Source organism: Frankliniella occidentalis, unplaced genomic scaffold (assembly GCF_000697945.3).
Source record: "Frankliniella occidentalis isolate FOCC.00 unplaced genomic scaffold, Focc_3.1 Scaffold276, whole genome shotgun sequence".
Taxonomy (NCBI): domain Eukaryota; kingdom Metazoa; phylum Arthropoda; class Insecta; order Thysanoptera; family Thripidae; genus Frankliniella; species Frankliniella occidentalis.
In genome coordinates, this window is record NW_026267402.1 from 123,941 (window position 1) to 138,243 (window position 14,303).

The window sequence follows — 14,303 nt, forward strand, 5'->3', positions numbered from 1 at the left end:
GGCAACTGTGGGGCCTGTTCACAGTACCTTCAGCCAGGGCCGCCGTGCAGGTTGGTAGCTGGGAAGCCCAGACTCAGCTTGCGCGGCACGGGCTTCTATCGGACTCTCTCGGTCGCACACTCCGGCCGGGTGTACCAAGCGAGGGCGGGTGCCGCTCAAGCTCAAGTCGGGGCGGCCCAGCTACCTGCATAGGCCGCCCCGCCCTGACTGCAGGTACCCTATACCGGCCGGCACGCTAGATAACCCCGAATCGGCCGTTAATCCCTCAACCTGTCGAGATTCTGGACCCACGGGTCCCTATGCTAGGCGATGCTAGGAGACCCTCGTGCCGCCACCGTCTATCCCTCTACCGAGTACGAGCTGAGCTATACATCCACACTTACATTAAAAGTATGCAACTGTCATCTACTTACAAGTGTACAATATGATATTTCACACTTTTAACCTATCTGGCTAGATATTTGAATACTTCGAAGTAGTGTATCTGCTATAGTTCCACTCTCTGCCCAGGTCGTGCTCAGCGCAGGAACATACCTTTCGCCTCAGCTACTGATGGTGTCGGGAGTTGGACCAGCAAAGGTTTTAACTAAAGCTGGCATTCCTGTGGTCGCTGATTTGCCCGTTGGAAGCAATCTCCAGGTATGTCTAATACGTGCAGTACCTAACTACCTTGTTATAAGCATTTCCTACTTAAGGGGTCAGACCTGTAAAAATCGTCTAATGCGGTTTCGGGTGCGGGGGATTGTTTATTCAACAAAATCTACGAAGAAAATGCTGCGCGAGAAAAAACAATAAAAAAGAAAATGAAAACTTGTTGCAAGGGTGGAAACAGTTTAGTTAAATATGAAATCGCTGTTCGGCATGAACTCGTCACTGATTCTGACGACTAATATTAACTCTGCAGGACCATCTTGTGATCAACACTATGCCAACATTGAAGCTGACAAAGACTGCGGTTGTGCCGTCTGTCGATGATGTCTACAGAGATATTGAAGATTTCAGAAAGGTAATGCCAATACCAAACGTCCCAAGATCAGACAGTGTCTACCTTTTGAAAGGTTGCGAATTCGCACGCACGATTTGCGTTTCAGAAATATTCATATATTGTCAAAAGAAAATTGATTGGATGTTTGTCCATTCCAAGACCTTGCACTTTTTGACTTACCCGACTTTCTTTGATAACATATTTACCCCCTTCAGGATGATTGTCAGGATTTGCATCAGGGGTTTCGGTGTCTAGAAGTGACTCAGAAAACACCCTTAAAATTGCAGGTCTCTATCTGAAGTCCTTCTTGTGGAATAGACGCACAGATATAGAAATTCAGAGTTTATTGAGGATCCTCAAAAAGGACTGCGTGGAGTCCTTCTACGGGAAAACCCTCTCTCTAGCAGGCGTAATAGTTTATAATTACCTACAATTAATGCTGAATACTAAATTAACAACTTCAGATTGCTTACAGAATACAAAAAAAAATATCGACACTGTAACAAAAATAGTTCATGTTTAATACATAAAACACGACAGTGTAACCAAAATAGATCGAAAGTCTCCTGATGGTTTGCGCTGAGGAAATTATTTAGTTGTCAAACAGACATCATGTCGTTTTCAGCTCCCACGTGATAGCGTTTTCAAAGCAGAAGGGCTGGCTAAAAATGAACATAGCATTTGTACTCCACGTGGTTCACTCGGAACTATGAGGCCACCGCATATAGGACCGCGCAGAGCACCCAGAAAAAACAGTTTTTGTTACAAGTTCTTCTGCGTTTTTTCTAAGCCCTAGTAGCACCGAACTGTCGTACGACTGTCGGACAACACGACGCATTCGTGCAACAAAGTCGGATCAAAAAGCAGTCGCTGAACAATGACGGATCAGAAAGCAGTCGCTGAACAACGACGAATTAGAGAACGGTCGCTGAACAACGACGGATCTGCTTTTTGCTGATCTCTGCATACTTGACTTTGGAGGCCTCTCACTCATCGCTGAGAGGTTGTATCGTTTTCAGTGAAACAACATTTTAATTGTCATCGGCTCGTGAATAAAAAGAGACAACACCCAATATCTAAGGAGAGTGAGAGGCCTCCGAAGTCAAGTATGCAGAGATCAGCAAAAAGCAGATCCGTCGTTGTTTAGCGACTCTGTTCTGATCCGCCGTTGTTCAGCGACCGCTTTCTGATCCGCCTTTGTTGCACGGATGCGTAGAACAGTCGAAAAAAGATACGAAATCTCGGTGCGATGTACGTAATGAGAAAAAGAATTCTATCGGTGTACTATCTTTCTTCCTCGCAACAAAAATCTTCATTGGCCAGCTATCGTAATGCAAGCGAAAATCCACTGTTGTGGATTTGATCGGGAATCGATAAAATACAACAGAATGGTAGGTGGTTTAAGTTGATAGACCAGCGACAATCGTCTGACTATGGACAAGCCATTACTTTTGGATTTTCGTTATTGTCACAATAGTTAGACGATAGATAAAAATCACACCATGTGCGAAAGTTTTGTGTTACTAGGGAGAGCAAACTGTTCTTGACTACGAGCCCGGTGCAGGTTAAGCGCAAGTTTATGGGCTTGTTAGGATGCTTCATCGGAGCTTGATAACATTCTTTTGCCTCTTCGAGGCTACAACTTTGTTCTTGTTTCTGTTATTGTTCGGCTAGTGCTTAAGGAAAGGATTTAGCGCTTGCAGTTGTCAGGAACACAATGGCATTGAGCCAAGACAAACAAGAACAGGACTATAGAGAAGGGACCCAGCAATAGGCCATTCCATTTTTGGGTTCCAACTCGGCGATTTCCGATGTCAGTGCTTTAAATGATAGATTTGACCTCGTAATGAAGGTAGGTACAAACAAGGACGCTTTCCGTTCTTCCACCACCAGACACATACCGAGAAAGATAATGGTGAACTAGTTAAAAGCAAGGATCGTAATCTGATGGTACCCATCACAAGAGAATCTATGCCATACTATAACAAACTTCTAATGGTGGTATAATGTTACTTTTTAATCATAATTCGTAGCACCATCCACATTTTAATAATATATCTTATTCGCCGCATTAATGTAGTGGCAGCGACTCAGGTAGCCCTTGTTATCTGTGTACCTACTCATGTATTTATTATTTCCTGCGCACTCAAGCAAGTACGCAGTAAAAAATGAATACATGGCCAAGTACGCAGTAAACACTAAATGCCTTCATATACGCAGTATTTACTGCATACATGTACTGTGTAAGCTTGGGCTTCCAGAGCGGACACGAGAGCGTTTGCATTAGCCCGCTTTAATGTTTTTAGCCAGCTCCTTTGCTTAAAAGCTATATAAGCGGGCTTATGCCATCGCCCCTGTGTCTGTCTGTCTGTCCGTTAGTAGTAGAGTGGGCCAATTCTGACGGACAGCCATCTTGGGTCCCCTGCCCAGTCTGACGGTTTGCGAAAATTGGCCAGGGGGACCCCCCTGAGCGGAAAAAAGGGTGTCTTATGCGTGTCTAACCCAAACCTAACTTTTTGAAGGGTATCTTTTTGACGCCTAACCCAAACCTAATTTTTTCAAAAGGGTATCTTTTTGACGTCCAACCTAACCTGATTTTTGAAAGGGTATATTTTTGGCGCCTAACTCAAACCTTATTTTAAATCAAATACGTGTTTGGACTTGTCTTTTTTGTGTGTAAAATAAACCTTTTTTTTTTTGTTTTGAAAGGCTGTCTTTTGTGTTGGTAACCAAGAGACTAAGGGGACAGGAATCTCTCTACCCCACCGCTGCCGCATTGTCGCACGCTGAGACATCTAGCCCCCTCAATATATATCGCATATCGCTTTGGTCTAGAATTGTAGGGGAGAGTCTACCGATGGCCGTGGTACCAAAAGTTGCGTCAAAAGTCTAGCCAGATTTGAACGGCGAGCGCTGAAGTCCGCAGAGCGCCCCGGAAGCCGGACGCCGCTCCGATCAGCCAAAGCCTCCTAGCACGGCAGACGGGGTTCCGCTACGCCACGCCACCTCAGCGCGGGTCTAGACTGGTCTAGACCAGACCTATACAGTGCTTAGACACATTCTCAGATCATGTTTATGAACTGCGGAAATGCGCGCTGCTTTTATTGGACACATTGGACCCTTCATTGGACCCATTGGGCCCTTTATTGGACCTATTGGACCTTCAATTAGACCACACCTTTCGAGCTCTTTTTAGCCCGCCCTTCTGCTTTGAAAAAGCTATCCAGCGGGCTTATGCAAACGACCTCGTGTCTGTCTGTCTGTGTGTCTGTGTGTCTGTGTGTCTGTCTGTCTGTCTGTTCCACTAGAAGGAGATGTGCTAGAGACTTCAAATTTTCAGGGTATCTTAAGGTTCACTCCTAGAAAACGAAACGCCTACGGCAAATCCTGGCAACCAACCCTAAGGGGTTGTAAGGGGGTATCAAAGAAAAGGGGGAGGTTTAAAAAAGTCAGAAAAAAATATTTTTTTTATGAGCTCCTAAGGGGTAACTCGTCAAAGTAGAGCCCTTTGGGCGAAAATTTCGTCCGTTTTGCTCTATCTCTCACCGTTTAGGCACGAAAGTGGCCCAAAAATAAACAAATTAATTTTAGAAAATATGAGATGGTCTCCTAAGGGGTAACTTGCAAAAGTAGAGCCCTTTGGGCGAAAATTTGGTCCGTTTTGCTCTATCTTTTACCGTTTGGGCGCTAGGGGGAGTTTCTCTCACAAAAGTGGCCCAATTTTTTTTAAATTAATTTCCGAAAATATTGAATGGTCTCCTAAGGGGTAACTTGTCAAAGTAGAGTCCTTTAGCCGAAAATGTCGTCCGTTTGGCTCTATCTCTAACCGTTTAGGAGCTAGAGGGTCTTCTTTGACAAAAATAAGTCAAAAATTGCTGTAGTGAACAATTAAATGTAAAAGAAGGCCCAGAACCGCAAAAGAGGTAAGAAACTCCCTCCCCCCAGCCTAAAAAACGTTTTCTAAGCAGAAGGGTGGGTTGTAGTCGCGGTGTTTCACCGTTACCTCCCTTTCTCGTGTCTACGGGGCAAATTTTAAGGACGACGGGCTTTGCGGGCCGAAGGCCCGTTACATCATTTGATTATATTCTACAGCAAATCGCGTGACAGAAATGGTCGGGCCGCAGGCCCGACCATCGCCGCCGGCAGGCCAAGCAGGCCCGGCCCCTGCCGAACGGAGTTGCCGGCGCAGCGAAGCGAAGCTGGCAACTTCGTTTGGCGGAAGGGCGGGCCTGCTTGTTTGAAATGGCATTACCACGATTTTTCAAAAAAATTCGTTTTAAGCCGTGATACCAAACCGACCTGGTTGCGACTTCCACAGCAAATGGCAGACCGTTTTCCTCCGTTTTTCACGTAGATTAAGATTAATAAGAAACTTTTGGTCTTTAGCAACTTTTATGGGCCACAGAGGGATTTGCTGATTTTACGTTAAAACACCCATAAGAATCCCATGTTAAACTTCTTCGCGGTTGAGCGACCTCTAAATATTTACCCATTTCAAAAATTCTAGTACCATTCGATTCTTACGAAGTCAGTTCAAAGTATAAGGGGTGGCCGGTTAAAATTTTTGTCGCTCACCTTTTGTGGGACACCCTAGCCACCGGTGGTGCTCCGCGGATACAAATACAATGCTGCCGGAGCGGAAAGATCATTACTCTGCTTCGGCACACACAGTTCACATCGACACATCTTGGCCTTCGTGCCAAAAACGTCTGTACTTCAAAATGAAGTTTAAGATGGGCGCTCAAAATGCAGCCTTCCAAACATTGAGATTTAGTCACACACACACAAGGGGCAAGTCCGAACGCGTATTCGCGTTAGGTGGGGGTTTGTCGCTCTTCATAAACGTCCCTAGAAGAATGAGGTTTGAGAAAAAAAGACAAGTCCTAACACGTCGTTGCTATTTAAGATATGGTTTAAGTTAATTGCCAAAAATTATACCCTTTCAAAAAATTAGGTTAGGTTAAACGTCAAAAAGATACCCTCCCAAAAAATTGGTTGGGTTAGGCGTCTAAAAGATAACCAATTAATAAAAAGGAAGTTTGAGTAAGGCGCCAAAAATATACCCTTTCAAAAAATTAGTTTAGGTTAGACGTCAAAAAGATACCCCTTTGAAAAAATTAGATTTGGGTTACGTGTCAAAAAGATATCCTTTAGAAAATATTAGGTTTGGGTTAGACACCCATAAGACACTCTTTTTTCCACTCAGGTGGGTCCCCCTGGCCAATTTTTGCAAACCGTCAGAATGGGCACCTAAGATGGCTGCCCGTCAGAATGGGCCCCCTTTACTATCCGTTTCCCAAAAAGGACGGGAGCTAGAGGTCTGAAATTTTCAGGGTATAATTGTAGTCACTTCTGGACAACGAAACGGTTGGTTCAAATCCTGACAACAATTCCTGAGTGGGTCTGAGCGGGTAACAAAGAAATAGGGGTTGGTCCAATAAGTAGGACAGAAATATTTTTTTATGGGCTTCAAAGAGGTAACTTGTGAAAGTAGAGCCATTTGGGCGAAAATTTCGTCCGTTTGGCTCTCTCACCGTTGAGACGCTAGAGGGAGTTTTTCCCACAAAAGTGGCCCAAAAATAAATATATTATTTTCAGAAAATACTTGATGGTCTTCAAAAGGGTAAATCGTGAAAGAAAAGCCCTCTGGGCTAGAAAGTCGTCCGTTGGGCTTTCACTGTTTACTTACAAAAGGGAATTTTTCTTATCGAAATGACAAAAACGGAAACAGTTTTATTTTTTTAAGGAGTACACTTTTGTCTGAGAAATATGCCGTCGGTTCAAACTTTTCTTCTAAGCAGAAGAGTGGGCTTATTTTATGGTGGCACATCATTAATAAAATGTGTAACTCCCATGCAAAAAACAAAAACAAAAAACCAAGCATTTACTTCGTTGTTTTTTTATACTTTACTAGCTGCTTCCTTTCTATCAGCAATTATAGCGAAATCATTGCGGACACGTTCGGAGGTATTTCAGAGTATGCCTGGAAGTGTATTTAACTTCTTCTGGGTCCAGTCTCATTTATCTTTTCATAGGTGTGTTATTGGATCCATAAGCTAACATCAATAACTTAGAAGGTATTTCGCATAACTTGCATGTATTCTATAACCTGCGGCACACACAGCCCAAAGATGTTCAGCGTATGGAAAGAATGCTTCGCTTGTTGAGTTTTGATTACGAAGTAGACAGCAAAGGTACCTGGCAAAAAGATGATTGAAAGAGAGCCGTTACTCGAACGGGCCGAAGGCCCGTTCTTCTATGGACGCCAGATTACACCATGAAAAATCAAACGCCGCCGGCAGGCCAAGCAAGGCCCGCTCCGTGCCGAACCGAGTTGCCGGTGGAGCGAAGTGGAGCTGGCAACTTGGTTTGGCGGAAGAGCGGGCCTAGCTTGTTTTGAAAGCAGAAGGGCGGGAAAAAACCATGACAATCGTTTTTCTGTTGCTGCTAGGCTAACGGCTCACGTGGCCCGGGACCAATTGGCACGTTGGGTTCAAACTCGGTCGTAGTGCGGATGCGCAGCCCCCTCCAACCACAGCACGACCGCAGGCCTTACATCTACATCCAGCACCCGCCTGGAGGTTGGCTTGACAGAGTGGAGCGCATGCCGTACTGCGCGAACGGAACCACGTCGCCGAACGCAACAGCAAGCTACTATGACTCGGTATGGATGGGCAATAAGACTACTTGATTAGGCAGCCTCAACGAATGTGTGTACACCTGTTTCCTTTAGTAATGCTCCGCTCAAAAGCGGCCCGCTCGGAGCTTAGAATCTTGAGAATGCTCTTGCTTACGGATAGTGTTTTACAACCTGGCAAGCTAGCGGGGACCCGGCTGACGAAGCACTCACAACCAGCTAGTGGCCGAGCCCGCGCCAATACAATAAGCTCTCAATGTGCGGCTTACTTTTAGGGCGTCCCTTGGAAGCTGAAGACCAGTCCTGAACGGCCAGATTTGAGAGGAGCATTGCTGTACTTGACAGGCGGATATACACGGATGGGACATTTTTCTTTCTTCACACCATAACCGGATAAGTGTTTATGGCAAGGGCAGAGTCCAGCAGCAATCGAAATGGCTTCGCTTGGCCTACAAAGCGGTAGCAATGAACACCAACACATGTCAGTGTTCGATACTTTTTCTAATATCAATACTGGCGTGTTTCCCCTGCGAGGGGGCCACCACTCTCTCTTTGGATGTACACATGATTGCAAAAATTGCGTGATTTCACATGATTTCACGGATTTCGCATATTATTTTAGAAGATTTCACGCTAAAACCTGCCGGCAGATTATGTCAGATTTGAAGGATTACAGATGATTTCAGCGGATTTAACCGGATTTCGGCGGATTTCACAAGATTCCGGCGGATTTTCCGTGATTCCGGCGGTTTTTACAAGACCTTCGGAGGATTTCAGACTAAAATTTGCTGGCAGATTACGCATGATTTCATGATTGCAGGTGGATTTCAAATGATTTCGGGAGGATTTCAGGGAGGGCGTACACATGATTTCAGGAGTGGCGGCCCCCTCGTTCCCCTGTCATACCCGTAGAATACAGGCGAGAAGTGTGTGCCAATCACAAATACTCAGAACGTGATAGGAGTATAGACCAAATGGGTTGTGAAGTGGAAGAGAATGATAAGTGACTTATCCCCCAAATTGAGTTACGTACGTCACCATGTGGTGCACTGCTGTCTGCATCTCGACCCTGGAAACCTAGACTAACACATCTCGTCAGCGAGGCAAATAAAACGACGCTCCTCAAATTCGTATGAACTGCTTTCACGGTCCGTTACGAGTTTTTACAAGAACACGTTTTTTTACAACAATTAAAATAGTGTTCTCAAATTGAACAAGAACAAATCAAAATCAAGAACATGCTTTTCTGGGTGTCGTATGGAGCCCGGGCCACGGCTACATTTTATTTATAGGGTGATTATTTTATTTGAGACCCAAACCTCGACAACTTAACAATATTAAAATGGCCTTGCCGGGCTAGCCCGGATAGTGGTAGATTCTAGTCCTTATCATCAAAGTAGACTCAATTTTGTCTCATTTCAGGCATTGGTTTGGGGCACAGTGGTTCGGGCTCACATAGTGCGGGCCTCAAGTCTAGCATCCCATACACCTAACGTATAGCAGACTAAAACTGCTGTGCTCTTTTTTATCCTTCTTTACTTCTCTTTACACTGAACGTTGCACGTTATTCCAAAACATTTTTTCTATTTAATAACAGATCTTCCCGTACGTCGTTCTCTTGCACCCAAAGGACAGCGGTGTGGTTACCATCAACACAACAAATCCAGGAGGACCACCTATTATCAGACAGAGAGTTTTCCAGAACAGTGAGGTGAGTAGTTCAGCACAAAGCCATGCTTATATCGCGCCGTATATATAAAGACGGCGGGGCGAAATATAACATTTTCGATTAAAACACTGCATTCAAATTTTGGTAAATTGCACGTCATAGTATCCCGAGGCAAAGTAATAGTCTGAATGTTGTCTGGAACCTTGTCGATGGTGACGGTTAATTCGTAGATAAGAGGCAGTTAAACGGCAGCTCATAGGCAGTCTATCGGAAGCCAAACCGTAGTCAAACGGCAGACAATTCTCTCTGTCAAACGGCTGACAAACGGCAGACAAACTACAGCCAAACCGCAGTCCATCCTCAGCCCAGTTCGACTGAGGATTGACTGCCGTTTGTCTGAGGATTGACTCACGCTCTCAGATAATCTTCAGTCCTCTGTACTAGAGGAAAATGAAAACAATCGACTCGGGCGGGCAGCCGTCAGCCCGTCCCGGTACCGAACCCCGACCCCGGGGGACCCCGACCTCCGTAGCGTACGTGTATTCCATTCGGGGTATATTTTCATTAAAACTGCGTTCGAAAGACATTGGCGTCCTAACACCTGAAAATGCAACAACCTTACGACACTGCACCACACCTTGCCAAAGTCACAGCTCCACACACCGAGAAAATGGTTCCAGTGAACTAATGGTAATTCCCCTATTCCAACGCCAAATTCCGTTCATGTCACATGATAGAAGTTTTTCGTTAGTCTGAAGGAGCTTTCCTTGTTTTAAAGAATGATTCTTTACCCTTTGGCCATTTTCCCCTTGAAGCATTGGAAAATCAGTTGAATCAACAGAAAAATTCCAGTATATCATCAGAACAAACATAAAATCAACGGAACCGTTCTCTGGGTGCACGTTGGGGCTGCCAGTGTGCCCCCCCCCCCCCACTTCTACCCGCGCCTACACAGGCTCTGTATATCTAAAGTGGGGATCGCCAGTGCACAGCAAAGTGTCGTTGCAATAAACTTTTTCTGCGTTCTTGCTTTTAAACATTTTCAGTTAGTTGTGCATAACGTTTCGAAATTTTTACAGGATATTCGGGCTTATGCCGCCGGCCTGAAGAAAGCTATGGACATATTTACTTCATCAAAGACCCTACAAGAGTCAGGCGTTACTCCGATTGTTAATGGTGGTAAATCGTGCGGACACATTCCTAAAGGACGTCAGGCATGGTAAGTCCGCAACGGCAACGTAACATATTGAAACTGACAAGAGGCTCTGAGATACTCTGCTTTAAACCATTCCAAATCGCGAGGCGTTTAATAGTAGCGTGAAGTGTTCTCATTGCAGGGAAATAAAAGAGTTAGCTCTCTCACAGCTTGTATGTTCGCTAGAATGCACCCAGCAAATATTTTAACGATGGCATTTGATGCTCGTTTGTAACGAGAGCCGAAAGCACATTAGTTGGGACGAATTGCACATTACGTCCCAGTCCAAAAATCCCATGGACACCATGGAATTCCATGATCTCTTTTCCATGGATAGAGGTCTGTTTTCCATGTAAGATGCATCATATACCATGTGGTGTCTGTTTCCATGGGCGTTCTACCATGGAAAGGTGTTTTCCATGGAACAAGATTTCATGGAATATCGCTTTCCATGTGAGGACTCCAAGGAAAAGTTCTCACCATGGGTAAAGGCTTCATGGAAAGATGCTTACCATGCGAGAGGACTTCATGGAACGGTTGTCTTTCCATGGGGTGACCTATCCCATTGGGCACTTGCCTATCTTTACAATGGAAACAATTTCCCATGAAAATGAAAAGTGCTGTCGAATCTATAATTATTGGAATTTCGATCTGAAATTTGGCATGAAGCATCTACAATGAATTTTAGTAGGGCCGTTTAAATTTCATTCAAATCTGAGAACTTTTTTCTGGCAACTCGAAAACGGCTGGAGCTAGGCAAAAACGGACACCAGATTTAGCTCCGCCTCGATTCCGACACCCTACATACATGCTTCATTTCTTTCGATTAGACTTCCATTTGTCTTTTTTGTGGACTTTAACATTTTGGTATTACTCCATGGAGTTAGTGCTCTATTCCATGGAGACGGTCAACTGCCAAGGAAACTTATTTCCATGGAAACTACCTCACATGGAAGTGGGCAAAAATACATGGAAAGTTATGTTCCATTGAGAAATGTCTCCCATGACATTCCTTGATGTCCCATGGCTCATGGGAACGATCATGGGATTTCTGGACTGGGGTGGGACAACTACTGCAGCACTCAAGTATAACATTGGAAAGGGATGTTTGAGTACAATCAGGAACACTCTATGTATTGGCGCTCGAGTCTGGTTTTCCTCAAAATTAAATAAATATGCGCCGCCGCTAACCTTTAAATGCACTTTGAAGCCGTCACAGTAACTTACGTTTACGGCTAGTCCTGACATTGATCGCCTTGGCTGGGGTATTTTTGCTCGCCATTCTGCTTTGAAAAAACAATTATGTTTACAGGAGAAAAAAACCGTCAGTAATGAATGAAACATACTGAATTTATCTCCTTTGTGCAAATCTTTGTTCGGCGTGCCCTTACGAAAGAGTTCGATCTGCTTTGCTGCTAAACCAAAAGAGTTCGATTTGCTTGCGGCGCTCGTCGCCCGCTCCTCATAAACTCTATGATATCTCGAAGCTTGTGAGAAAAAGGGTATATATTTTAGGATGTACAAATTCGTAAAGGACAGGCTAACAGGCTAGTCTTTTATTTTGAGCATATTTAAAATATGCGAGGAGTTATAGCCTTCCAAAGATGCCTGACTTTACATCGCCGATAAAAAGATCGAACTCTTTTCGTTCGTCAGCAAATCCGATCGAACTCTTTTGGTTCAGCAGCAAAGCAGATCGGACTCTTTCGTTAGGGCTCATCGTGTTATTAAACGTTCAAGAACACGAAATCACTTTCTCATCTTGCACTGCAGGTACGAGTGCCTCGTCCGCACCGAGGGTGGAGCCACGTGGGGTCACGGCGTGGGCACGTGCAGCATTGGCTCCGTGGTGGACTCCAGACTGCGCGTCCGGGGCGGGGTGCGCAACTTGCGCGTTGCCGATGCCTCCGTAATGCCGTGTGTCCCGGGCGGCGGTACCAACGGCCCCAGCATGATGATTGGCGAGCGGGCGGCACACTTCATCAAACTCGACCACGGTGTGGCTTCGTAGCTCTTGCAAATCACTACAGTATGGACTCGAAGGAAGAAATAAATCTCTGATTAAGTTTGCAGTTATTCATTATTTTTTCACAAACAAGAGTCAAAACAAGACCGTTTCCTGTATTACTAATGTAGTTCAAGGATTCTGACAGCTGAATTTTTGGCATTGTTATTTCTTTTACATGACCGGCTTAGCCTGTTGAGGTAGGTACTGAAATCTCTGAATCTTATAAAGTGGACTTATAAATGGGCGCGAGCTACATAGCACTGTAGTGTAATGACTGAATATAAATATTGAGGACCAAATAACCATGAAATTTGTCTGAGTCCTGTTCACGGTCTAGTCGAGAGTCAGCACGGTAAAAACAGTGCCTCATTTTTTGAGGAGAAGAGAAAACTTTGAGGAACTTCCCTGGTTTGACGAAAACTCCTCAGATTTTGAGGAAGTCTCAAAAAATATGGGATTTGTCCTCATTTTTTTAAGGGATTCCCCGAAATCTGCGGCGAGATTAGTTGGACTCTTCCTCACACATGCAAGTTCTTCAAAGTTTTCTGTTTTTCCTCAAAATATGAGACATTGTTTTCATCGTGCAGTTCCACAACACCATCACTCGCCATCTAGCGGCAGACCCCTCACCTATGTCGCCAGCCATAACGTTCTTCTTTATGTTCTGCCTTCCAATGCCCTATTAATGCAGGCACCAGCTCTGACTCAGCGCTACACTGTGATCAGCGCTTGATGTGAATCAGTCGCTCTTAAATGACTCTGGCCCTTCTTTCCAAATACCCCCCCCCCTACCCATTACACTAGTGGCAGCGGTAGAGGATTGTGAAGATAGACGACGATAGGGGCGCGGTTTACCACTCTAAGAAGCGAACGAGCAGAATGTTGGTTGCGAAACCTAACCTCAACCTGAATTCGGTGGTCCTTCCCTTGTGTCTGGCGTCTGCCGACTTACGCTGGCAGCGCCGGCTAGCTCAAAAGTCGGGTAAGTTTCAGACAGAAAAGTCGTCTGAAAATTGGCTGAATCGCGTCTACTCAGGCGTGCAAGCAACTAGGAAGCTCGGACAGTTTTCAGACGCGGTTTAGCCTCGCCTTTCCATGCGGGGCGCGCCCTCCTCGCAGAGATCGACTTTGAGTGCGCAACTCAACACTGACAGTAGTTTGGGTTGCCTACCCACAGGCGCCTGCTGAGAGTGCAAAGGGTTGCCTACCTCGGCGGGGCTTCGTACGCCATGCTTTGGAGGGAGCTCCCTGATGACACACCCCGGAACGTCCGGGCGTCATCGGCAATATCTGATTCGTGCTCAGCGCACCGAAAAACCCGTCAGTACTAAATTTGGGTCGGCTCGGCCACTGGGTGCAAGTTAGACGGGAAGAGCAGTTTTAGGGCGCTAACTGAAAAACACGTCTGTGAAGATGCGCCCCTAGCAGCAAAACAAAGAAAATGCCTACTTTTTTTATTGCAGATTCGGAAAGAGCATGAAATTTTGGTCTAGAAACCACTCGGCCTACACCTGTATCGGTTGCACATCACCTCGCAAAAAAATCTCCAAAACATCAAAAATCGGTCATTTTAGTGTTTTTTCAGCTTTTTCGAGTTTTCATCCTGCTGTAGCTCCTAAACTATAAGGATATATACCACTTGCCCTTGCAAAAATCGAAAGTACTAGTCGAGAGCTATCCGGCGATGGTCCCAAAAGTAGAGAAAAATTGTGGGAACATTGTCGTTATAGCTGTGCAAAACGCGAAAAATTAAGCTCAAAAATTGCGGATTTCCCTTTAGAACGGGCAGAAGGAGCGGACCTAGGTAAA

At 45.1% G+C, this 14,303-nt stretch overlaps 1 protein-coding gene across 4 annotated transcripts in view; it reads left to right on the forward strand.

Annotated features, from left to right (window-relative positions):
* Window positions 1–12,554, forward strand: part of LOC113212216 (glucose dehydrogenase [FAD, quinone]-like) — a 30,819-nt gene extending 18,265 nt beyond the window's left edge. For 3 of the 4 annotated variants that reach the window (XM_052273504.1, XM_052273506.1, XM_052273505.1), the window contains exons 6-11: window positions 511–639; window positions 905–1,006; window positions 7,437–7,649; window positions 9,220–9,333; window positions 10,371–10,510; window positions 12,260–12,554. In XM_052273504.1, coding sequence (XP_052129464.1) covers window positions 511–639; window positions 905–1,006; window positions 7,437–7,649; window positions 9,220–9,333; window positions 10,371–10,510; window positions 12,260–12,497 — 936 coding nt within the window. In that variant the 3' untranslated portion in view covers window positions 12,498–12,554. The remainder of the gene's footprint in view (window positions 1–510; window positions 640–904; window positions 1,007–7,436; window positions 7,650–9,219; window positions 9,334–10,370; window positions 10,511–12,259) is intronic. The other variant, XM_052273507.1, reaches the window with a different exon arrangement.
* The last annotated feature ends 1,749 nt before the right edge of the window (window positions 12,555–14,303 follow it).